Raw genomic sequence first — 26,402 nt, 5'->3', positions numbered from 1 at the left:
TCTTTACAGACGGCGGTGGAGTTTTTTTAAGGAATGAACCCAGGGGCAGAATCAGGTCTTTGCTGCAGTTTGAAACGCAGGATTGCTACCACAGCCTGACACATCAGGAGTGGATAACCGTGATTTCATTTGTATGGTAGACGTTTCTCTCAACTAAGGGTTCTAGGAGCTGCTAAGGTCGCAGATTCGAATCCTGCCTCAGACATGGATGTGTGTGATAGTTAGGTTTAAGTAGTTCTAAATCAAGGGGACTGATGACCTCAGATGTTAAGTCCCATAGTGCTTAGAGCCATTTGAACCATTTTCTCAACTATGGAAGACATCGAATCACTATTCTCGGGAATAAAGCGCAAAATGCCTCTATCCAGCGAATCTCTCTGTAGGGCAGTGCGCCACACTAAATTGAGACTCATTTTCATAAACACTATGTGATCAAAAGAATTCGGACACCAGGCTGAAAATGACTTCAAGTTCGTGGCGCCCTCCATCGGTGATACTGTAATTCTGTATGGTGTTGGCCCACCCTTAGCCTTGATGGCAGCTTCCACTCCCGCAGGCATACGCTCAATAAGGTACTGCAAGGTTTCTTAGGAAATGGCACATCATTCTTCACCGAGTACTGCACTGAAGAGATATATCGATGTCGGTCGGTGAGGCCTGGCACTAAGTCGGCGTTCCAAAACATCGCAAAGGTGTTCTATAGGATTCAGGTCAGGAATCTACGCAGGCCAGTCCATTACAGGGTGTTATTGTCGTGTAACCACTCCGCCACAGACCGTCCATTACGAACAGGTGCTCGATTGTGTTGAAAGTTGCAATCGCCATCCACGAATTGCTTTTCAACAGTGGGAAGCAAGAAGGTGCTTAAAACATCAATGTAGGCCTCTACTGTGACGAGGCGTCGTTTGGTATTTACCGGCGTGATGTGTGGCTTGTGAGCAACCGCTCGACCATGAAATCCAAGTTTTCTCACCTCCCGCCTAACTGTCATAGTAGTCATAGAACTTACAGTGGATCCTGACGCTGTTTGGAATTCCTGTATGATGGTCTGTATAGATGTCTGCGTATTACATATTACGACCTTCTTCCAACTGTCGGCGGTCTCTGTCAGTCAACAGACGAGGTCGGCCTGTACGCTTTTGTGCTGTACGTGTCCCTTCACGTTTCCATTTCACTATCAAATCGGAAACAGTGGACCTAGGGACGTTTAGGAGTGTGGAAATCTCGCGTACAGACGTATGGCGCAAGTGACACTCTATCACCTGACCACGTTAGAAGTCCGTGAGTTCCGCAGAGTGCCCCATTCTGCTTCCTCAAGATGTCTAATGACTACTGAGGTGGCTGATATGGAGTACCTAGAAGTAGGTGGCAGCACAATGCACCTAATCTGAAAAAAGTTATGTTCTTGAGGGTGTCTGGATATTTTTGATCATATAGTGTACGTTAAACGTACAATCCCAATGCATCTTGGCACTCAAAAACAGCGATTCCATCTCGCATCTGGATTTTGCTGCCTTAGGCATGTTAGTAATACGGTATATTGGCGACTGTTACCGAAACTTTGTATAACATATGAAGATCGTAACAAAACTGACCACCAAGATACTGTCAGAATTTGCAGGCAAGATAGACATTTCAGTCGGCCCATATCAAGAAGCGTCTAGTGTTACTACTGTAAATATAACATGAAAGGCATTCTGTTTTCTATATTCTAAGTGAGCCACCATCATCTAGTACATTCCACTTAAAATCATTACAGATTTTTAGCACCGAAATTGCTGATTAGGCCACATACAGCCTCTTCAGTTTTCTGCATAGGAAACTGTATCTAACCTTAGTTATAAGGTACCAACAGATGTACGAGGGCTGTTCAGAACGTAAGCGGTCGCGAAATGCAAAGCACAGTCAAAATCAAAAATTTTTTATTCGCAACAGTTAGCCACACCTTCCAACTACCTCTCCCTGCCGCCGTTGGATAAGCAGCTGAGCAGCAAGTCGTATACTCCTAGCTCACTCATTTGTTACATAGTTTAATTCTTAATTTCTTTGCGTGTTTTTGGTACTTGCATTGTTTAATTCATAAATTTCGGGCGTATTATAGTATTTGAGAGTGTAGCATCGCGTTTTAGTACCTGAATAGTGTAAATTCGCGTAGTCTCCTTCCGCCGCCGAGCAGTGTCAGCAGTGCGCAAGTAGCAGCATTACTGCATTTACTAGGCAATCTTGTATTTTAATAACCGTTTAAATTTTGTTGATTTGTTTGCGCTCTCTGTAGATTAGTTCAGACGTTCTTTGCAAAACAGTTTTTAGCATGGATAGGGACTGCAACTGCTGTGTTCGGATGCAGGCTGAGTTGGCATCCCTTCGCTCCCAGCTTCAGGCAGTGTTGGCTTCGGTCACACAGCTTGAGGCTGTTGCCAATGGGCATCACTGTGGGGGTCCGGATGGGGGTTTGTCGGGGACGGCCAGCTCGTCCCACGCATCCCCTGATCGGACTACGACTGTGGTTGCCCGGGATACTGCCCGCATTGAGGCTGATCCCTCACCTGTGGTAGAGTGGGAGGTCGTCTCAAGGTGTGGCAGGGGGCGAAAGACATTCCGGAGGGCTGAACGGAAAGCCTCTCCAGTTTGTCTGACGAACCGGTTTCAGGCTCTGTCTCAGGCTGATACTGATCTTCGGCCTGACATGGCTGCTTGTCCTGTTCCAGAGGTTGCCCCTCAGTCTGCAAGATCCGAGCAGTCGCAGAGGAGCTCCAACGTCAGGCGCGTAATGGGGCCCCTTAGGGAAATGGCAGCAAGAGAGGGGAAGAAAACCAATGTGCACTCCGTGTGCATACCGGGGGGAGTCATTCCAGATGTGGAAAGGGTCCTTCCGGATGCAATGAAGGGTACAGGGTGCACCCATCTGCAGGTGGTCGCTCATGTCGGCACCAATGATGTGTGTCGCTATGGATCAGAGGAAATCCTCTCTGGCTTCCGGCGGCTATCTGATTTGGTGAAGACTGCCAGTCTCGCTAGCGGGATGAAAGCAGAGCTCACCATCTGCAGCATCGTCGACAGGACTGACTGCGGACCTTTGGTACAGAGCCGAGTGGAGGGTCTGAATCAGAGGCTGAGACGGTTCTGCGACCGTGTGGGCTGCAGATTCCTCGACTTGCGCCATAGGGTGGTGGGGTTTCGGGTTCCGCTGGATAGGTCAGGAGTCCACTACACGCAAGAAGCGGCTACACGGGTAGCAGGGGTTGTGTGGCGTGGGCTGGGCGTTTTTTTTTAGGTTAGATGGCCTTGGGCAAGTACAGAAAGGGCAACAGCCTCAACGGGTGCGGGGCAAAGTCAGGACATGCGGGGACCAAGCAGCAATCGGTATTGTAATTGTCAACTGTCGAAGCTGCGTTGGTAAAGTACCAGAACTTCAAGCGCTGATAGAAAGCACCGAAGCTGAAATCGTTATAGGCACAGAAAGCTGGCTTAAGCCAGAGATAAATTCTGCCGAAATTTTTACAAAGGTACAGACGGTGTTTAGAAAGGATAGATTGCATGCAACCGGTGGTGGAGTGTTCGTCGCTGTTAGTAGTAGTTTATCCTGTAGTGAAGTAGAAGTGGATAGTTCCTGTGAATTATTATGGGTGGAGGTTACACTCAACAACCGAACTAGGTTAATAATTGGCTCCTTTTACCGACCTCCCGACTCAGCAGCATTAGTGGCAGAAAAACTGAGAGAAAATTTGGAATACATTTCACATAAATTTTCTCAGCATGTTATAGTCTTAGGTGGAGATTTCAATTTACCAGATATAGACTGGGACACTCAGATGTTTAGGACGGGTGGTAGGGACAGAGCATCGAGTGACATTATACTGGGTGCACTATCCGAAAATTACCTCGAGCAATTAAACAGAGAACCGACTCGTGGAGATAACATCTTGGACCTACTGATAACAAACAGACCCGAACTTTTCGACTCTGTGTGTACAGAACAGGGAATCAGTGATCATAAGACCGTTGCAGCATCCCCGAATATGGAAGTTAATAGGAATATAAAAAAAGGGAGGAAGGCTTATCTGTTCAGCAAGAGTAATAGAAGGCAGATTTCAGACTACCTAACAGATCAAAACGAAAATTTCTGTTCCGACACTGACAATGTTGAGTGTTTATGGAAAAAGTTCAAGGCAATCGTAAAATGCGTATTAGACAGGTGCGTTCCGAGTAAAACTGTGAGGGACGGGAAAAACCCACCGTGGTACAACAACAAAGTTAGGAAACTACTGCGAAAGCAAAGAGAGCTCCACTCCAAGTTTAAACGCAGCCAAAACCTCTCAGACAAACAGAAGCTAAACGATGTCAAAGTTAGCGTAAGGAGGGCTATGCGTGAAGCGTTCAGTGAATTCGAAAGTAAAATTCTATGTACCGACTTGACAGAAAATCCTAGGAAGTTCTGGTCTTACGTTAAATCAGTAAGTGGCTCGAAACAGCATATCCAGACACTACGGGATGATGATGGCATTGAAACAGAGGATGACACGCGTAAAGCTGAAATACTAAACATCTTTTTCCAAAGCTGTTTCACAGAGGAAGACCGCACTGCAGTTCCTTCTCTAAATCCTCGCACAAACGAAAAAATGACTGACATTGAAATAAATGTCCAAGGAATAGAAAAGCAACTGGAATCACTCAATAGAGGAAAGTCCACTGGACCTGACGGGATACCAATTCGATTCTACACAGAGTACGCGAAAGAACTTGCCCCCCTTCTAACAGCCGTGTACCGCAAGTCTCTAGAGGAACGGAGGGTTCCAAATGATTGGAAAAGAGCACAGATAGTTCCAGCCTTCAAGAAGGGTCGTCGAGCAGATGCGCAAAACTATAGACCTATATCTCTGACGTCGATTTGTTGTAGAATTTTAGAACATGTTTTTTGCTCGAGTATCATGTCGTTTTTGGAAACCCAGAATCTACTATGTAGGAATCAACATGGATTCCGGAAACAGCGATCGTGTGAGACCCAACTCGCTTTATTTGTTCATGAGACCCAGATAATATTAGATACAGGCTCCCAGGTAGATGCTATTTTTCTTGACTTCCGGAAGGCGTTCGATACAGTTCCGCACTGTCGCTTGATAAACAAAGTAAGAGCCTACGGAATATCAGACCAGCTGTGTGGCTGGATTGAAGAGTTTTTAGCAAACAGAACACAGCATGTTGTTATCAATGGAGAGACGTCTACAGACGTTAAAGTAACGTCTGGCGTGCCACAGGGGAGTGTTATGGGACCATTGATTTTCACAATATATATAAATGACCTAGTAGATAGTGTCGGAAGTTCCATGCGGCTTTTCGCGGATGATGCTGTAGTATACAGAGAAGTTGCAGCATTAGAAAATTGTAGCGAAATGCAGGAAGATCTGCAGCGGATAGGCACTTGGTGCAGGGAGTGGCAACTGACCCTTAACATAGACAAATGTAATGTATTGCGAATACATAGAAAGAAGGATCCCTTATTGTATGATTATATGATAGCGGAACATACACTGGTAGCAGTTACTTCTGTAAAATATCTGGGAGTATGCGTGCGGAACGATTTGAAGTGGAATGATCATATAAAATTAATTGTTGGTAAGGCGGGTACCAGGTTGAGATTCATTGGGAGAGTGCTTAGAAAATGTAGTCCATCAACAAAGGAGGTGGCTTACAAAACACTCGTTCGACCTATGCTTGAGTATTGCTCATCAGTGTGGGATCCGTACCAGATCGGGTTGACGGAGGAGATAGAGAAGATCCAAAGAAGAGCGGCGCGTTCCGTCACAGGGTTATTTGGTAACCGTGATAGCGTTACGGAGATGTTTAGCAAACTCAAGTGGCAGACGCTGCAAGAGAGGCGCTCTGCATCGCGGTGTAGCTTGCTCGCCAGGTTTCGAGAGGGTGCGTTTCTGGATGAGGTATCGAATATATTGCTTCCCCCTACTTATACCTCCCGAGGAGATCACGAATGTAAAATTAGAGAGATTGGAGCGCGCACGGAGGCTTTCAGACAGTCGTTCTTCCCGCGAACCATACGCGACTGGAACAGGAAAGGGAGGTAATGACAGTGGCACGTAAAGTTCCCTCCGCCACACACCGTCTGGTGGCTTGCGGAGTATAAATGTAGATGTAGATGTAGAAACAGTCGCCGCTCCGACTTAGATATTTGTCGTCGTTTTGTACAAACTTTCTAGTACCCTCGTCACAGAAAGCTTTCCACCAATTCTCTACGCTGGTCTGCCTTTCGTCGTTGTCTTCATAGCCAGCGGTTCATGTGAGTAGAGATGAACATCGTAGGGAGCCAATTAAGGGCTGTGTTAAGGGTGATCCAACAGACGCTGCAGTAGTCTCTTCATTTCCCCTGAAGAATGCGGCTAAAAATTGTCTTGAAGAACGAAATGCATGACATTTATGTTATGTGGGCTGCATAGCTTCAGGCGAAATCTGTCACCAGATCCACATACTTGGTGGGAGGCAGTGTTGCTTTAGGCATTTGTAGATGATCAGTTTGCGCCTTGAACGGAAAAGAGCGACGTGAAGCGATCGAGAGGCACATTAAAGACACTACCCAACAGATCTGCGCAAAGTTCCATCGGATTTCCACAGTGGTTTCCATTTCGCTCCTGATCGGACCTTACTTTCCGAATATGCCTCGTGAAAGAACTAACCATACTGCTTCATCGTTCTTAGAACTACAGTGACGGTGAGTTAGTTGCGCTACCTTACATTGTCAGTGATTCACACAGTAACTTCAAACTTTTACAGGAACATTGATACAGTCACATAAAAAAATTACATCGTAATATCTTAATACTTGCACTAGGTTTTCTTTCAGCATAACTAAAAAAATCACACATGGTCAAAACCTGTAATCGTATTGATAATGATGTATTTCTGTTGATCGTTATAAAATAAAATAGTTCTAAAATTAATGTAGCCTTGTTCTGTGGGAAAATTAATTTTTGTGTGTTGGTAGACTGATTCGCAGAAAAAGTGTAACATAACTCTACCAAACATGCAGCGTGCTCACACGGAGGTTAATGTAATATGTTGTGTGACAACCATATCGTCGAGTCACAAGCTAGGTGCAGTAGTTCATGGAATATTTGTTCATCGTCTTAGGATCTGGTTTGCCATTGATATGTATCAAACGAAGAATCTACAGAAGCTTGCAACAGCTCCTCCGGCCGTGTTTCAGAACTGGGAAGTGATGAACACCGCGGTGCTGACCGGCCACCAGGTGTCACAAGCCATGAAGGTGTTCATCGTGAGCCAGGCGGGCAAGGTGGCTGACGTCACGCTGCAGTCCGCCTGCCACTCCGAAGACGAGAGCGTGCTCAAGGTAAAGCGGCTGCCTGATGCACGTTTGTGAATGTCTTTGTAAATTTATGTTTGTGTAATTCATATATTTAACCTGGGAAATATTTTTTCAGTTTTCTAGAACACTGTGCTGTACCACGTTTTGGAGTGATTTTAAACCCGAGCAGTGCTTTCTGTACCCCGTATCGAAGATTTATTTCTGGTTTACGTTAAATGTATTCGCAATTGTGAATGTGGACAACCATCAGCTGTAGAACTGAATGATGAGAATATTTGTGTCAGATCGGGCTCCAACACGGATTTCTCGCTTATGGTGAAAGGTCGGCTTACCATTTGACACTGCAATATCGTATTTATCTGCCGATACCGGGAAAGTACAAATTCTGACCTGTACGACGGGAATACACATAATGGATGTACGAGTACACGTTATAAACGCACTGTTGAAGATATATGAAAGTTTTGGGCTGGCCGTGAGTCGTGTACAGATAGCCAGATGGTAAGGGGACCGCTCACGATGAGCGGGAAAACCGGATTTGAGTCCCGGTCAGACACAAATTTTCTTTGCCGTCATTCCATTCTACAGCTGATGGTTGTCCACATTCACAATTGAGAATATATTTAATATATTTCATAACGGTTTGTAGCCGCCGCAATGCCTGCACGTATGTCTAAAGGAAGTCGTAATTTCGAATAACACAAACACTGGAATATCGTATTGTTTCTGGTTGTCCAGCATTGACCATGGAAAAAGATCAATTGTAATTTCACGGACTTGTTCGCATTTACAACTGGGACGACACGACAGCGGTCACGAAGATTTCTGTAGCATATTCCGCGACTAGCGCTAGACCAGTGGCGCGACTCAGATGTCATACCGAAGACGAGTCGAGGCGTTTTTACTCTGAAACTTGTTACAACATCTGGCTATTACGAACAAGGGGCACAGGTATCAGTAGTCGTTCTCGTATTGACCCAGACAGTTGTCTCACATAGCATACTGCCGAGAAAACGGGTCCAGGTGAACGGCAAACTCTAAGCCGTGCTAAGAGTCTGATGTCTTCCCAGAGGAATTGCTAGCAAAATGCAGAGAGCTACGATATTCTCGCAGAATTTCCAGTCATAGCCACGACGGTGTGAGTTCAGTGGTTCGGTCTAGACACTGCAACAGCTGCTTAGTGAGCATTATGTGTGCACTGTCATTGTTTGTGGCTAACATTGAAGTTACCGTCCGATGATGTCCCGTATGTGTTCGATTGGAGACAGATCAGGCGATTGAGCAGGCCAAGGCAACATGTCGACACTCTGTAGAGCATGTTGTGTTACAACTGCGGTATGTGGACGAGCGTTAGCCTGTTGGAAAACAGTGTGAAATGCTGTTCATGGATGGCACTGCAACTGGTCGAATCACCAAACTGACTTACAAATTTACAGCCAGGCTGCTGAGATGACCACAAGAGCGCTCCTGCTGTCATACGAAATCGCACTCCAGGTGTAGGTCCAGTGTGTCTAACATGCAGACAGGTTGGGCACAGGTTCTCAATTGGCCTCCTTCTAGCCAACACATGGCCATCATTGGTGCCGAGGCAGATCCAACTTTCATCACGAAACACAACAGAACTCCACTCACTCGCTTGACAACACAGAGGACTCAAATGGCGATAGTTTGGGGTCAGTGGGGAATGCGCGATAGGGGACGGCTGGCTCGGAGATGTCCTATAAGTAACCGATCTGTAACAGTTCGTTGTGACACTGTGGTGCCAACTACTGCTGAAATCGCTGCTGCAAATGTAGTACAATGCTCTAAAGCTCTAAGCCTAACGCCGAACACACTGGTCTTCCGTCTCGATAGTGCCACGTGGTCTTCCGGAGCCCGTTCTCGTGAACACTACCGCCAGCCGTCATGTACAATGGCTAGGTTCCTGTCAAGTATTACTGCATTATCTCCGGAATGAACATACAGCTTCTCGTAGTCCCATTATAGCACCTCGTTAAAACTCAGTAAGGTGTTGATAAAGGCGACTGTCGGCTTAAAGCATTCTTGACTAACATAAACTCACCACGTCCAATCTCATAGGTAACCTGTAACTAAAGCTCACGACCGTTACAACGTAGTCCTGCGTCCGGCCATCCTGATTTCGGTTTTCCGTGATTTCCATAAATCGCTCCAGGCAAATGGCGGGATGGTTCCTTTGAAAGAGCTCGTCCGACTTCCTTCCCCGTCCTTCCCTAATCCGATGAGACTGGTTACCTCGCAGTTTAGTCTCTTCCCCCAAACAATCCAACTCGTTACAGCGTATATTTAAAGCAAACCTAATTGCGTCTTCATAGTTGTGCCACTGGCGCCACTGTTATGCGACGGGAGGAAAATTTGAGTTGACATCTTCTTTAAGACGTAGAAACACGACTACTAACTTACGTTTATTTCGCACAACTCCTTCTTGGTGCTGCGGTATTTTTTCCGTTATAGTACACATGAAGATTCCAAGTGCAATCGAAATTAGTCTTAACGTAAAAGAAATGTGTAACTCAAACGGAAAAATGGACGATAAAAAAAACAGTTTTAAACAGATATTTCAATGACGTGGTGTGATGGACATGGAAGTGCTGCTCTAGAATGCCTGTTTTGCCCATTCTGTGAGCGACTGTTGGTTTTCATGACATCGCGGTCGTATGCCAGTTAATAATCATCTGCCCACCGGAGTGACAGAAGCTGGCCATTCCCTTTATTAACCAGTAAACTGTTGAGGTTTCATGTGCAGTCGTTTTGTCTTTAACAATAGCTCAGCAACGGTTACTACATTTACACGAACCATTAAAAACTTAGTTCGATGAAAAGAGTAGCTCGTCTGAACCTATTATATTAACCCTGTTGCGCACAGGTTGAGTGGTGTCCAGAGAAAGGACTTGGTATGTTTCAGGATAGGCCCCCCGGCTTCCACGAGCATTTCGCCGAAGTCATCAGATCTGCAAGGAATGCAACTGCTCGTTACTGTGTTGCTGATTGTGGCACATTAGAATGAGACAGAGGTGAGGTGCTGGCTCATCAGCGAGTGACCGCCTGCCGCAGGTGTCCAGCTCGTGCAGCTCTGTGTACGTCGACGGCTCCGAGATCCGCGGCTCGTCCAACGCCTCGGTGGTGGTCAAGTACGGCACGTACACGGGGCTGGCGCGCTTCACCGTCTGGATGCCGGAGTTCCCGCTCGAGGTCAGCGTCGCGGACTTCCGCCTCAGCCAGGTCAAGGGTTGGCGCGTGCCCGACGAGCACTCCGGGTGAGCAGAGCCCTGCAAAGTGCTGCCTACGTGACTGCGACTCCCTTACACCTGTTAATATTAATCCGAGTTTTACTATTAAGGGACGTCTGTCGGCTCTAAAGGGAATCTGTATTTAACCATTTGTACAGAGACCCATCTCACGTTTCTTAACAACCTGTGACGACGTGTGATTCTGTTGCTCTTGGTTTGTACACAATTGGACTTGCAGTCTCGTCGGGGGAGGTGGGGAGGGGGGTTATCATGCCAGTCAATCACTTATCTCAGCTAGTAGTTGATGTGTTTAGTATTCTCGTACGTATCAAGCAAAAATGAACAAAACCGTTAATGTTTGGATCGTTTTGAATATTGTGAAGCCCGAAGTAAAGGCGTTATCCAATGGGAGACGGTGCAGGATAGGACGATGACACTTTCGCAGTGTTTTTTGTGGGTCTGATTCATCAGAAACGTGAATATTCATTTGAATGACCAACTGAAGGTACACTGGATAGTAAATTGGATGAAGAAAACGACTTTATAGACGGTAACACGACTTATAATTGTAGTGCTAGTGCTAGTGCCGGAAATAGTACTCCTCAAAGAAAAGCTATGACTATGAACCTTCACCTATAAGGGAATCCAATACCGTTAATATTATTAACAAAATTTTCCGGAGAACATCTTAAAGATATTTGTTATGATGATCATACACATCCACGTAAAGTTACGGCCTACATCTCATTATAAATGAGACATCCATCTATAAGAAGCACATCGAACATCAAAGTAATATTTGATTATGTGGAGAGAAAAAAAGACTTAATAAACGTCCATTTCGGGGAAACAAGGCAGTCAAAGAACTGGTCATAAAACCAACACGGACTGTCCCAATTGGACACAGCAAGGAATGAAGGAGAGTGTGCCACCTGAAATCTTTGGCAATGCAAAAAGCATGGGAAATTGGCCACACGAAGTTTAAGTGCTGTACAGCTTTCGTAGCACGTCTCATGAAAGAACACAGAAAGTGCCATTGACAGATCACTGCTTTCATAACAGCCAGAGATGTAAAGGAAGATCAAGATATTCGCCAGTCTGTGGCCTGTTTTGTCAAAGAAATGAACCAGAAATCTGCCAGTTCACAAATACTACCACACTCTATTTGACCACTGATCAAAGTGGATTTAATTATAAACTAACTTCTGGTACGGCACTATGTAAAAAGGCGGAAAAATCAACAGTCTTCTTGATCAAATCAGATAGGATATAACTCAGAGTTGTACAACAGATGTCCGACTTTCAAGGAGTGCACACCTAATAAAAAAATTTTATATTTATCTTCAAGAAAAATCTTCAGCCCGAAAGTTGAAAAGGCTACTGAAACAGTCTTCCATCAAACCTATATTTGGTGGTTATCACAAGTAAGAAAGTGTCAAAAGATCAATTAAAATACCTATTTCATAAATGTTGTTAATTACATTTTCGCGGATAACCAGAAATGTATACTACTTGATGATTCCTGGAGTACTCACAAGGACACAACAATAATAAATCATTCATTTGCGGCTAAAGACGGTGAATTCATTATCACTCCGTGAAACACAACAAATACTTAATTCATTTGGACGTGTATTTGGCAATATGTAAATGCAATATATGGAAGAAGAATAACAGGCTCCCTAAGACTCTTCGCAGTGAGTTAGACACTAAATTAGGAAACAGAAATTTCATAAGGAAAATGCATTCTGTTATTCATAACCAGATGTTTGCTCATATGTGTCAGCCTAGCCTCAGAATTCCTGGCAAGTGGCCGAGTAAAATACACCCATACATATTGCTGAATTCAAGAATGTGGATCAATTGGCACTTGATCGTGCAGCTCAAAAATGTGATTCTGAGGATTGTCCAGATATAGCTTTCACCAAATGATCCTATTATGATCCTGCATATTCATTAAGTCATTTTGTTGGGGAGCGTCACGTTCATTTTTGAAGTCCAATAAGGGGCAAATTAAAAGTAACACAATCGAATACTGTCACCATCCTAATCACAGTGGTATGTAAAACTTCTAAACGCAATTGGATCACTGAATTCCTGTTCGAGCCGAGAGACTTCCCTTGTAAGTGTGACAAGACTGTTTCGTCCATCTATGTCAACTTCCTGTTCAACTCTGCCGAACACCTTCGAGTATCCTACATACCAGCGTCTCTAAACTCTATGCCAATGTTACCAATCCGCTCCACTCCCTTCCATCCCACAACCACCAACACATTTATAATGCTTATAACCTTCAAATTCTCTTCAAATACGACGTAAACGGTCTTGATACTTATCCTTCCTAATTTATGCCAGGGGGCTGCAAAAATTAAGTTACATATTATTATGGCAGGTCAAGCAACTTTCATCGAATGCTGACATTTTATTTCAAGTTGACGCATTTTTCAACATAGTCACCAATTATCTATAAACAACGGTCGGAACATTCCACCAATCATTCAGTTACTCGACGATATAACTCCTTTCCTTAGTCTCGAAGTCATTCGCGAAATGCTGGGTGAACATCCACATCGCCGGAAAATGTACAATGGCAGCGAATCATTTCCTCGATTGCCTGGATATTGTCGTCTGTGGTCGATGTCATGAACTTCCTTCCCCATCAGTAGCACCAATGTCTTTACGGCCTTGATCAAATTCCTAGCACCATTTCATTACAGCTGCACGCGACATTGCATTTGATCCAAATACCGCGGAATTTCACGGTGAATCTGTGTGCAACTTAGAGATCTTGATTATACGAATTCGTGGTGTCGTTACTTTCGGACATGCCCAAAATAACAGACACCTCCCATTCATATAGTCGATTCGCCTCGATGTGCAATGAATCAACAATCTTCATCGCCAGGCGCACATTTACATTCGATCTCCAGCGGGAATCTAAAAGTAGCGAGCATGAAGGACATGGACGGGGTCAGTGGATAGGTGGAGCTGGGTGGGAGTGTGAGTCGGCCGGAAAGCGTGCCAAAATAGTCAGCACATTTATGTTAAACACTGAGTCCGGGTGGCGCAGTGATTAAGACGACTGCCTCGTAAGTAGGAGATCCCGGGATCAAATCCCGGTCCGGCACATATTTTCACTTGTTCCCGCTGACTGCGCATAAAGTCCCGATGCAACTGATACCTTTAGTTCCTTCCCTTTCCACTCTCCCCTCTCAACCCTCAGTTTATACAATTAAACGTTTTGCCCCGCAGTAATAACACTTCGACATTGTCGGTTTTACCGCCATAATTGGATTCTACATTTACAGTTTCCACAAATTGAGTACGCCAACGACACATCTTCCCAAGTCCGAAGATGTGTCCATCTCCTCCTTCACAGCCAAACAATGTACAATACGGCAATTAGCATGAATAAATAATATTAAGACGAGACAAAAGACACAAATACAGGGTTATTACAAATGATTGAAGCGATTTCACAGCTCTACAATAATTTTATTATTTGAGATATTTTCACAATGCTTTGCACACACATACAAAAACTCAAAAAGTTTTTTTAGGAATTCACAAATGTTCGATATGTGCCCGTTTAGTGATTCGGCAGACATCACGCCGATAATCAAGTTCCTCCCCACACTCGGCGCAGCATGTCCCCATCAATGAGTCGAAAGCACTGTTGATGCGAGCTCGCAGTTCTGGCACGTTTCTTGGTAGAGGAGGTTTAAACACTGAATCTTTCACATCACTATGCGTGAAACTTGCCCGCACGCGTTCAACCGTTTCTTCGCTCACTGCAGGCCAACCCGTTATTTTCCCCTTACAGAGGCATCCAGAAGCTTTAAACTGCGCATACCATCGCCGAATGCAGTTAGCAGTTGGTGGATTTTTGTTGAACTTCGTCCTGAAGTGTCGTTGCACTGTTATGACTGACTGATGTGAGTGCATTTCAAGCACGACATATTACGCTTTCTCGGCTCCTGTCGCCATTTTGTCTCACTGCGCTCTCGAGCGCTCTGGCGGCAGAAACCTGAAGTGCGGCTTCAGCCGAACAAAACTTTATGAGTTTTTCTACGTATCTGTAGTGTGTCGTGACCATATCTCAATGAATGGAGCTACAGTGAATTTATGAAATCGCTTCAATCATTTGTAATAGCCCTGTATAATGAGGCAAGAGTGAGAAATTATTAGGCCTGGCTTATTTTTAACATTGTTAGTTACAGGCCTACCTTCAACAATTCTCTTTAATATACCTGCATAAGGCTTCCACCTACACCCCTCGAATTTCTCAAACAAAATAACAGAATGAATAGAGGAATTGTATCCGCCAAACCCAAACTTTGAACAATATGGCACATAAACCTCTTGTTTACGGCCTAAGATCTTCTCAATCAAAGTAGACTTCCCTATATTTGTGTCACCAAACAAATACAATTGCGGCTTCCTTACCTTCGAAGACTGAAAGGACGCTTTTTACCAAGCTAAGACTTCTTTAGCCAACCCGGAATACAACAAATCACAATGCGATAACTCGCGACTTTCCTTGTGATTCTGTTGAAACGCTTCCCAATATTCTTCGATAAACTTTGCACGAAACCAATGACTAACAAAAAACGTATCAGTACTCTTCCAGTTGTAGCGCAATTTCACTCCCACACCGTAATGCCCCGTTATCTGTACCGCAGCAGGACTGTGTCTGCAGTACATTCAAAACATGTTCTCTCTTATAACTGCATAGGCTTCCGAGGCCAGAGTCAGTTGACATAAAAGTTTTCTGAGTATGGTACTTCAATGTAAAAAACTATAGTGGAGAAAACCAACGTCTAGGCTACGGCTGCAGTGGCCTGCTTCTTCGTTTCCTCTGTTGACAAAGTGCCACTCTTGTTCCGCAATGGTCTTAGCATGGGACGACGCGTTTAACTTACTTTTTGATGTCCCCTTGCATATTAGCCTACGCCAGAGCAATGCTATCCCAGTTTTCGCAATGTTCCTCTTGTTTCTTTCCTCTGCATAGTCGTGACCTAATCAGCGTTTACTTACTTTTACTCCCATCTGCCACATTTTTGTAGATACAAAACTTCCATATTATGCAATTAGACCTCAACGTACCTGCTCCATTGTTATTCTACATTTTCGCACTGCCATCTATTTTGTCTCTCGAAAATGTACAGATCGATTCAGCGTTGGTGTTACAAACTTTCAGGTATCCGTTTGAGGTAAGGGACTCTGGTCCGGAAACGACTGAGTCGGAAGTTATAAGCTAAAATAGTTCTGATATCTCTGACAGTGAACCTGTTCTACTGAAAGCTCTTTGTTTTCCATGTTTTGCGACCAGGTAGTATGAATTAAAATTGCCTTGGCCGGCCAGTGTGGCCGAGCGGTTCTACGGTCGCAGGTTCGAATCCTGCCACGGGCATGGATGTGTGTGATGTCCTTAGGCTAGTTAGGTTTAAGTAGTTCTAAGTTCTAGGGGACTGATGACCTCAGATGTTAAGTCCCATAGTGCACAGAGCCATTTGAAATTGCCTTGTAAACATGGGCTTTAAAATACATACTTTAAGAGCTATGAGCACTTCTTCATTTCTGCTACTTGAAACATCTCTCTTCAGCTGAAAAGTTACTCATATCTCTTAAGATATGTATTTTAGACCTCACGTTTACTAGACAGGCTCAAAATGATACATTTACCGTTCTCCATCGTCCATGAAAGTTTGTAACATCATCACAGCATTGCCTGTACCTTTTCCAGTGAGAATAGATCCATTAAGTGCAGATCTCGTCTATCATCAGCATGTTTTAAAATGATAATAATAATAATTTAGTGTGGCTCAGTGCCTAGTTCAAGTCTTTCAATTGGACTCAACATCGACTATTGGCGTAAACTTATCCAAGGGGGAAAGGGGAACATAATTTTTACGTGGAAACCGAACAATGAGTCGTTCCTGGTGACTACTCACAACGTAGAGATGAAGGCTGAATTACACGTTGTTGTTGTTGTTGTTGTTGTGGTCTTCAGTCCTGAGACTGGTTTGATGCAGCTCTCCATGCTACTCTATCCTGTGCAAGCTTCTTCATCTCCCAGTACCTACTGCAACCTACATCCTTCGGAATCTGCTTAGTGTATTGATCTCTTGGTCTCCCTCTACGATTTTTACCCTCCACGCTGCCCTCCAATGCTAAATTTGTGATCCCTTGAAGCCTCAAAACATGTCCTACCAACCGATCCCTTCTTCTAGTCAAGTTGTGCCACAAACTTCTCTTCTCCCCAATCCTATTCAATACCTCCTCATTAGTTACGTGATCTACCCACCTTATCTTCAGCATTCGTCTGTAGCACCACATTTCGAAAGCTTCTATTCTCTTCTTGTCCAAACTGGTTATCGTCCATGTTTAACTTCCATACATGGCTACATTCCATACAAATACTTTCAGAAACGACTTCCTGACACTTAAATCTATACTCGATGTTAACAAATTTCTCTTCTTCAGAAACGATTTCCTTGCCATTGCCAGTCTACATTTTATATCCTCTCTACTTCGACCATCATCAGTTATTTTACTCCCTAAATAGCAAAACTCTTTTACTACTTTAAGTGTCTCATTTCCTAATCTAATCCCCTCAGCATCACCCGATTTAATTTGACTACATTCATTTATCCTCGTTTTGCTTTTGTTGATGTTCATCTTATATCCTCCTTTCAAGACACTGTCCATTCCGTTCAACTGCTCTCCCAAGTCCTTTGCTGTCTCTGACAGAATTACAATGTCATCGGCGAACCTCAAAGTTTTTACTTCTTCTCCATGAATTTTAATACCTACTCCGAATTTTTCTTTTGTTTCCTTTACTGCTTGCTCAATATACAGATTGAATAACATCGGGGAGAGGCTACAACCTTGTCTCACTCCTTTCCCAACCACTGCTTCCCTTTCATGCCCCTCGACTCTTATAACTGCCATCTGGTTTTTGTACAAATTGTAAATACCCTTTCGCTCCCTGTATTTTACCCCTGCCACCTTTAGAATTTGAAAGAGAGTATTCCAGTTAACGTTGTCAAAAGCTTTCTCTAAGTCTAAAAATGCTAGAAACGTAGGTTTCCCTTTTCTTAATCTTTCTTCTAAGATAGGTCGTAAGGTCTTTCAGTGCTCTGTCAAACTCTTTACGCAGTATCTTATCTCCCATTTCATCTTCATCTACATCCTCTTCCATTTCCATAATATTGTCCTCAAGTACATCGCCCTTGTATAGACCCTCTATATACTCCTTCCACCTTTCTGCCTTCCCTTCTTTGCTTAGAACTGGGTTGCCATCTGAGCTCTTGATATTCATACAAGTGGTTCTCTTCTCTCCAAAGGTCTCTTTAATTTTCCTGTAGGCAGTATCTATCTTACCCCTAGTGAGACAAGCCTCTACATCCTTACATTTGTCCTTTAGCCATCCCTGCTTAGCCATTTTGCACTTCCTGTCGATCTCATTTTTGAGACGTTTGTATTCCTTTTTGCCTGCTTCATTTACTGCATTTTTATATTTTCTCCTTTCATCAATTAAATTCAATATTTCTTCTGTTACCCAAGGATTTCTATTAGCCCTCGTCTTTTTACCTACTTGATCCTCTGCTGCCTTCACTACTTCATCCCTCAGAGCTACCCATTCTTCTTCTACTGTATTTCTTTCCTGTCATTTGTTCCCTTATGCTCTCCCTGAAACTCCCTACAACCTCTGGTTCTTTCAGTTTATCCAGGTCCCATCTCCTTAAATTCCCGCCTTTTTGCAGTTTCTTCAGTTTCAATCTGCAGTTCATAACCAATAGATTGTGGTCAGAATCCAAATCTGCCCCTGGAAATGTCTTACAATTTATAACCTGGTTCCTAAATCTCTGTCTTAACATTATGTAATCTATCTGATACCTTTTAGTATCTCCAGGATTCTTCCAGGTATACAACCTTCTTTCATGATTCTTGAACCAAGTGTTAGCTATGATTAAGTTATGCTCTGTGCAAAATTCTACAAGGCGGCTTCCTCTTTCATTTCTTCCCCCCAATCCATATTCACCTACTATGTTTCCTTCTCTCCCTTTTCTTACTGACGAATTCCAGTCACCCATGATTATTAAATTTTCGTCTCCCTGAATAATTTCTTTTATCTCGTCATATATTTCATCAATTTCTTCATCATCTGCAGAGCTAGTTGGCATATAAACCTGTACTACTGTAGTAGGCATGGGCTTTGTGTCTACCTTGGCCACAATAGTGCGTTCACTATGCTGATTGTAGTAGCTAACCCGCACTCCTTTTTTTTTATTCATTATTAAACCTACTCCTGCATTACCCCTATTTGATTTTGTATTTATAACCCCGTAATCACCTGACCAACAGTCTTGTTCCTCCTGCCACCGAACTTCACTAATTCCCACTATATCTAACTTTAACCTATCCATTTCCCTTTTTCAATTTTCTAACCTACCTGCCCGATTAAGGGATCTGACATTCCACGCTCCGATCCGTAGAATGTCAGTTTTCTTTCTCCTGATAACGACGTCCTCTTGAGTAGTCCCCGCCCAGAGATCCGAATGGGGGACTATTTTACCTCCGGAATATTTTACCCAAGAGGACGCCATCATCATTTAATCATACAGTAAAGCTGCGTGTCCTCGGGAAAAATTACGGCTGTAGTTTCCCCTTGCTTTCAGCCGTTCGCAGTACCAGCACAGCAAGGCCGTTTTGGTTAATGTTACAGGGCCAGATCAGTCAATCATTCAGACTGTTGTCCCTGCAACTACTGAAAAGGCTGCTGCCCCTCTTCAGGAACCACATGTTTGTCTGGCCTCACAACAGATATCCCTCCGTTGTGGTTGCACCTACGGTACGGCCATCTGTATCGCTGAGGCACGCAAGCCTCCCCACCAACGGCAAGGTCCATGGTCCATGGGAATTACACGTAGACGGAAAATTTCCGTGGACCAACTTTTCTGGCTTGGATTCGATCCTGCGATCTTTTGGTTTCCTGGGAGGCACTTTACCGCTAAACAACCAGGACTGACATAAAAAAGATTTGCCGTATAATATTAGTACGACTTACTTAATAATTTTTAATATTGTTAAAGAATAATCTTAATGAAACATGTCCATTTTTTGTGCGCAAAATTCCTAATGCCGCAGGCTGTTCATTCGATCCACGATAAAAAGGGGAAGCAAAATATCTCAACATATTGACATGAAGATGTCTGCAAGATAACGTATTTAGCTTCCTAACAATATAAAACTGAGTGAAAAATTAAAAAAAGTCTTCATCGAGTCGATGCACGACGTTGAACACAATACCTTGCTAGCCTCAGTTTGTATAGTATTTTAAAGAAAACCCGTGTGTAATAATCGGTGCACCATTACTAGTGGTAACTTTCGAGTAAGGTAAGTTTTAGTTATGTATCCCAAGTAAGTTTTAGTTATGTATCCCAAGCACTCTTGTGCAGTAAAGTGATTTTAATCTTATGGAAAAAAAGAATTATCCAGAGCTCAAACTTCATTTCCAGCCATTCAAACATCCACACAAATCGCTACTTTTAAGACTATTGTTTCGCAAGACATCCTTCAGCACTTTTTTAGACTACATTAGACACAAACAAAACGGCCTATTATGTGATCAGTCTGCGAAATTCAGAACACGACGTAAAATATAGACACTGCGGGACCAAATATCAAAACTTTTTCGCAGTATAGCGAAACAGTGTACAAAATCCAGCACCTACGTAGGAATACGTAATTTCAGTTGAATTTCAGCGAAGAGTCGATAAGCGGAAAACGAAACAGATGAATATATCATACTCTTCATGTGAGTCAATCTCTTTTCAACGCCCTCTTAAAGGCTATGTTCTGATATTTATTGACCAAAACTCCAACAACATTTCAGTAAGAAATGTAAAACATTTCTTCCTAACTGGTTTCATTTGGTTTTGAACAGGGCAATATCGCCACTACGCTAGTCTCAAAGACTCTTCTTTAATTTTCTTCCCGCATGGGAGTCATGAGAGTGGTATACATTGTACAAATCAAGAAAAATTGATAAAATTCGATTAACATTTTAACCATAATTGCTAAACGGCTTGTTCCTGTATTAAACTTTGCATTTTTTTCTTGTGTAATACAGCGACAAAAAACTTTACTTTTGTAACAACATGCTAGATAGATGGTATAACTTGTTGCAGTAAAATTTTATGGAGACCGAAAAGTTACAGTAACATCTAGAGACTGCAATCGCCTGTATCTCATTTTCAACCACACATGGAAACGTTAAAGCTCCAATTTGCATGCTTCAGAATAACTGTGGTATCCAGTTTGTGTAACGCGAGTTAACAGCATCAGCAGCTATGTCCACCGGACACTGGGCATCAGATATCAACAGCCAAACAAGAGCATGACGAGACGAATAGTTTCGTATTCATAGTTGTTACAGTTTTTTCAGCCTGAGTGGATTCTAGAGTTACAGAATATAAAGTATCGGAATTTTTCGTGTGTTATTGTATTTCATTTCGTCCTTTTCACAAATGTCCGTGTTTTGTGTTACAGTAGAGGTGGCAACAAGCTGAAGAAACGCGAGGCCGCCGACGTGCCGCGGTGGGGCAAGGACCCCAGCTTCCAGGACATGATGGAGCACGACCAGAAGCCCAGCTGCCGACTGCGCTTCCAGCAGAGTCCCGTCGAGGTGAGCAGGCGCCGCCACTGGTTGTCTTACAGGTCCTCGGTCATAATGTCAGTAACGGATCAGCTAAAAATTGAAAGCAGTTCATTTAGGTTTATATTACAATAAATTCAAAGATGCGCTAGTGATTGTAAAAAGAGAAACATTTAGGAGCAATGGTCTAAAATACACGTCGCTCATTCGGTGCGGAGCCGTTATACGAAGTGGGAACTTGTAACCAAGAGCCACTATATCTAGCCGACATCGCAAAGTGGAATATCGGCGTGTGGGTGCGTTCCAACGGGGCAGAATGATTGGTCTCCGGGTGGCGGATCTGTTGTTTCGTGGCATTGTGGCTCGTACAAAATCAAATAGCTCCGAGCACTATGGGAGTTAACATCTGAGGTCATCAGTCCCCTAGAACTTAGAATCACTTAAACCTAACTAACCTAAGGACATCACACACATCCATGCCCTAGGCAGGATTCGAACCTGCGACCGTAGCGGTCGCGCGGTTCCAGACTGAAGCGCCTAGAACCGCTCGGGCTACACTGGCCGGCGTGGCTCGTACAGGGCACGCTGCTTCAACGGTGAGGCGTATGTGGAACCAGTGGAGAGAAGAAGGTCGTACACAGTGCCGACAGCGTACTGAACGACACAATGTTACCACCGCGCGACATAACCGCCATTTGTGTGCTTGGCCGTTTCGGACAGAACAACTTCGCCCACAATGTTGGCGCGACGCTGGAGCATTTCAATAGGTGTGGAAATGTCTGCGTCAACGGATCGATGCTGTTTTGTACGGTCTGGACTGGTGGCACGATTGGCATTACACCAATTTCCATTTATTAGAACCCACCAACTCTGCAGCCTGCACGTGAACGCCGAAAGCATACTGAGTGGCAAAATGTAGTTTTTGGGCGAGTCCAGCTTCAACTTGCCCTACAGTGATGGCCGTATACGCGTGCGCTAGCACCGTGGTGAACGCAATCGGGTGGCGTAGGAGACAAAGGCCGAGTATGATAGTTTGGGGCCAAATTGACTACGACACTCGAACTCGCCTTTTGCGTCTTTAGACAACCTGAACAGCTACCGCTACATCAGCGAGGTCTTACAGCCCCAGATATTGCCGCTCCTGGATGCCATATTTCAGCAAGACAACACATGACCGCGAGTGGGCGAGGAATGGCAAGCCTTCTCCGAAGAATGATGGGTGCCACCGCTACCTTCGCCTGATATGTCATCCATCGAACATGTCTTGGGATATGGTCGGCCGGCAGCTCGTTCGTTCAGGTGCTCCTGCAGCCACAGTTAATGCTTCGTGGCCCTGTCTACAAACCACGTGGTAAAGCATAGCAGCGTATTCATTGATTCCGTGCGTGACGTGTAGCGGCTGTGATTGCAGCACGTGTTGGCGCTACTCTCTACTGAATTTCATCAGTTATGGTACATGTACGGTACGGTAATGCCAATCATTTGTGTAGTGTCAGGTCCCTAAGCGGTGGAATAAATTTCATTGTGGTCCCATTTCTCGGTCTTCGAATTTCACATTTTTCAAACTATAGTGTAGATACGCGATATTCAATTGACTTGTTTGACCCTGAGAAAATGCGAGGTTAGAAGCATAATGTTCACGTGGAGTATCTCGTCCGCAACGAAACTCTAATCAAGTATAAATTTTTATTTGGGAGAAGTTGTTGTTTGTAACTTAATGAACAGGGAAAAATATATAAATCAACAACGATACTACCTAAGGAACGGTCCCAGCATTTGCTAAGAAGGAGAAAATATTTTAACTGTCTTGTATAACTTGATTGGTATTTAAATTTGGCTGTTGCACAATGGGGTTTAACTGTCTTAAGTAACGGAACAACGCAGAAAAACCAAAAATTATGTTCAATATTGATACTTCGGAGACTGTCACGTAGGCTACGTTTTGCGTGAATTAGTTATTGAAAAATAAAGAAGTAACCTACCGTTTCTTTAAATTACTAGCAATAGTTCGTTTTTTGGGTGGGATCCACCTGCAACAAACGCAATTTTTATTATTTTTATCCATACTTGTTTCGTTGAAATTGCAGCATCATCATTGAGTTCTTTATTTAATTTCTATTAAATAACAGAAACACAGATCTTTTGAATCTGTGCCTAAGGAAATTTGAGTTTTTAAGAAAGGATTAACGAATCTGGAAAACGGACTAGCTTTCTCATGTATACCTTGTTACATGCTGCGGTTTTTGTGGTGTTCTGTATTTGACGTTACTGTTTCTTCCTTTTTCCCACAGATTGTCATCCGCAACCAAGGTGAACTTAATGTACAAAATTTACGAACGGTAATCTCATGGTTAACGTTGTTTTATTTTGAGTATAAGACTGTTTGTGTGTATGTATGTATGTTTGTGAGATTAATTAGAACACAAACACACATAAAAACATTTAGACATGAGTACATCTAATAATAGATTTATTTCCCGATGTTTGACACACAATAATCGTTTTAGAAGTCGATATCCTTTATTTTCGGTTCATAGATGTACCAGAAATAATGTCATTTTGAATAACTGCGTTTGGTTGATGTGAACTTGAAGTCACGAGAATCTGTATTTGCTAAAGCACTAAAAGAAAGGAAAAAAAATCGTGATGAAATGTATTTGCGTCTAGTTTCCTCTCAGTGGTGGGTTTGATTGCAACATTTGTACCGTTTTATACAAACCACAGTTCAGTTGGTAGTGCAGCAGAATTAATTCCAAATTAACATCAAAGAGAGACCGCCGGTCAGTGTGTCTAACCGCTGCAGATGCCGCATAAATCGTTCTAATGGAGAATACTGAATATTCAGCATGTTCACAATCCGCATCGGGCAATCAGTGCAGAACGTCATTTGAAGAGGTCTAATACAGTGTCGTGGTGGTCGTAAACAAGCGTAATTCCAAGCCGACAGCATGTTTAGAGTTATTTGTACCGTTTTGTTGGTTTACAAGCTACACAGCAAATGGTCGTTTCTGTATGACAGTTCTTGATGGCTGCTTCAGTGGTGGTTCTTATGCAGCACCGCAAACAATAAAAGCGCTTTACGTGTCTTTCAGTTTTTATTTTTTTTATTTTTCCCTTTTCCTGTATTAGTACCAACCAACACACGTTATGTCATTTAGTGCAGTTCAAGCGTATTTCTTTAATCACCTTGTTTATGATGGCTGTCTTTGGCTATCCAATTCGAGCAACGTGAACTCTTCGACAAATTATTTCTTACAAACTGAGGCTGCACCACCGTCGGAAGCGGACTTTGAAATGGAGTGAGCGTGTGGCTTTTTCAGTCCTACATTAAATAGGTTAGTTTCTTCTGAGCGCGTTAACATACAATTATAAGGGAAAAGTTGTTGTTTGTTGTGGTCTTCAGTCCTGAGACAGGTTTGATGCAGCTCTCCATGCTACCCTATTTTGTGCAAGCTCCTTCATCTCCCAGTACTTACTGCAACCTACATCCATCTGAATCTGCTTGGTGTATTCATCTCTCGGTTTCCCTCAAGATTTTTGCCCTTCACGCTGCCCTCCAATGCTAAATTTGTGATCCCTTGATGCCTCAGAACATTTCCTACTAACCGGTCCCTTCTTTTTGTCAAGTTGTACCACAAACTCCTCTCCTCCCCAATTCTATTCAATACTTCATCATTAGTTATGTGATCTACCCATCTAATCTTCGGCATTCCTCTGTAGCACCACATTTCGAAAGATACTATTCTCTTCTTGTCCAAACTATTTATCGTCCATGTTTCACTTCCATACATGGCTACACTCCATACAAATACTTTCAGAAACGACTTCCTGACACTTAAAATCTATACTCGATGTTAACAAATTTCTCTTCTTCAGAAATGCTTTCCTTGCCAATGCCAGTCTACATTTTATATCTTCTCTACTTCGACCATCATCAGTTATTTTGCTCCCCAAATAGCAAAACTCCTTTACTATTTTAAGTGTCTCATTTCCTAATCTAATTCCCTCAGCATCACCCGACTAAATTCGACTACATTCCATTATCCTCGTTTTGCTTTTGTTGATGTTCATCTTATATCCTCCTTTCAAGACACTGTCCATTCCGTTCTGCTGCTCTTCCAAGTCTGTTGCTGTCTCTGACAGAATTATGATGTCATCGGCGAACCTCCATGTTTTTATTTCTTCTTCATGGATTTTAATACCTACTCCGAATTTTTCTTCCGTTTCCTTTACTGCTTGCTCAGTATACCGATTGAATAACATCGGGGAGAGGCTACAAACCCTCTCTCACTCCCTTCCCAACCACTGCTTCCCTTTCATGCCCCTCGACTCTTATAACTGCCATCTGGTTTTTGTACAAATTGTAAATACCCTTTCGCTCCCTGGATTTTACCCCTGCCACCTTTAGAATTTGAAAGAGAGTATTCCAGTCAACATTGTCAAAAGCTTTCTCTAAATCTACAAATGCTAGAAACGTAGGTTTGCCTTTTCTTAATCTTTCTTCTAAGATAAGTCGAAAGGTTAGTATTGCCTCACGTGTTCCAACATTTCTACGGAATCCAAACTGATCTTCCCCGAGGTCGGCTTCTAGCAGTTTTTCCATTCGTCTGTAAAGAATTCGTGTTAGTATTTTGCAGCTGTGACTTATTAAAGTGATAGTTCGGTAATTTTCACATCTGTCAACACCTGCTTTCTTTGGGACTGGAATTATTATATTCTTCATGAAGTCTGAGGGTATTTCACCTGTCTCATACATCTTGCTCACCAGATGGTAGAGTTTTGTCAGGACTGGTTCTCCCAAGGCCGTCAGTGGTTCTAAAGGAATGTTGTCTACTCTCGGGGCCTTGTTTCGACTCAGGTCTTTCAGTGCTCTGTCAAACTCTTCAGCAGTATCGTATCTCCCATTTCATCTTCATCTACATCGTCTTCCATTTCCATAAGATTGTCCTCAAGTACATCACCCTTGTATAGACCCTCTATATACTCCTTCCACCTTTCTGCTTTCCCTTCTTTGCTTAGAACTGGGTTTCCATGTGAGCTCTTGATATTCATACAAGTGGTTCTGTTTTCTCCAAAGGTCTCATTAATTTTCCTGTAGGCAGTACCTATCTTACCCCTAGTGAAATAAGCCTCTACATCCTTACATTTGTCCTCT

At 43.3% G+C, this 26,402-nt stretch overlaps 1 protein-coding gene across 1 annotated transcript in view; it reads left to right on the top strand.

Moving 5' to 3' along the window:
- LOC124775353 (transmembrane protein 132E) overlaps positions 1-26,402 on the top strand; it is a 267,220-nt gene that overhangs the window by 170,040 nt on the left and 70,778 nt on the right. Inside the window, exons 7-9 of the mRNA XM_047250188.1 lie at positions 7,217-7,360; positions 10,409-10,611; positions 21,142-21,277. Of these exons, the coding sequence (XP_047106144.1) occupies positions 7,217-7,360; positions 10,409-10,611; positions 21,142-21,277 (483 nt within the window). The remainder of the gene's footprint in view (positions 1-7,216; positions 7,361-10,408; positions 10,612-21,141; positions 21,278-26,402) is intronic.

Source organism: Schistocerca piceifrons, chromosome 1 (assembly GCF_021461385.2).
Source record: "Schistocerca piceifrons isolate TAMUIC-IGC-003096 chromosome 1, iqSchPice1.1, whole genome shotgun sequence".
Taxonomy (NCBI): domain Eukaryota; kingdom Metazoa; phylum Arthropoda; class Insecta; order Orthoptera; family Acrididae; genus Schistocerca; species Schistocerca piceifrons.
This window is presented reverse-complemented; position numbering and strand designations above follow the sequence as displayed.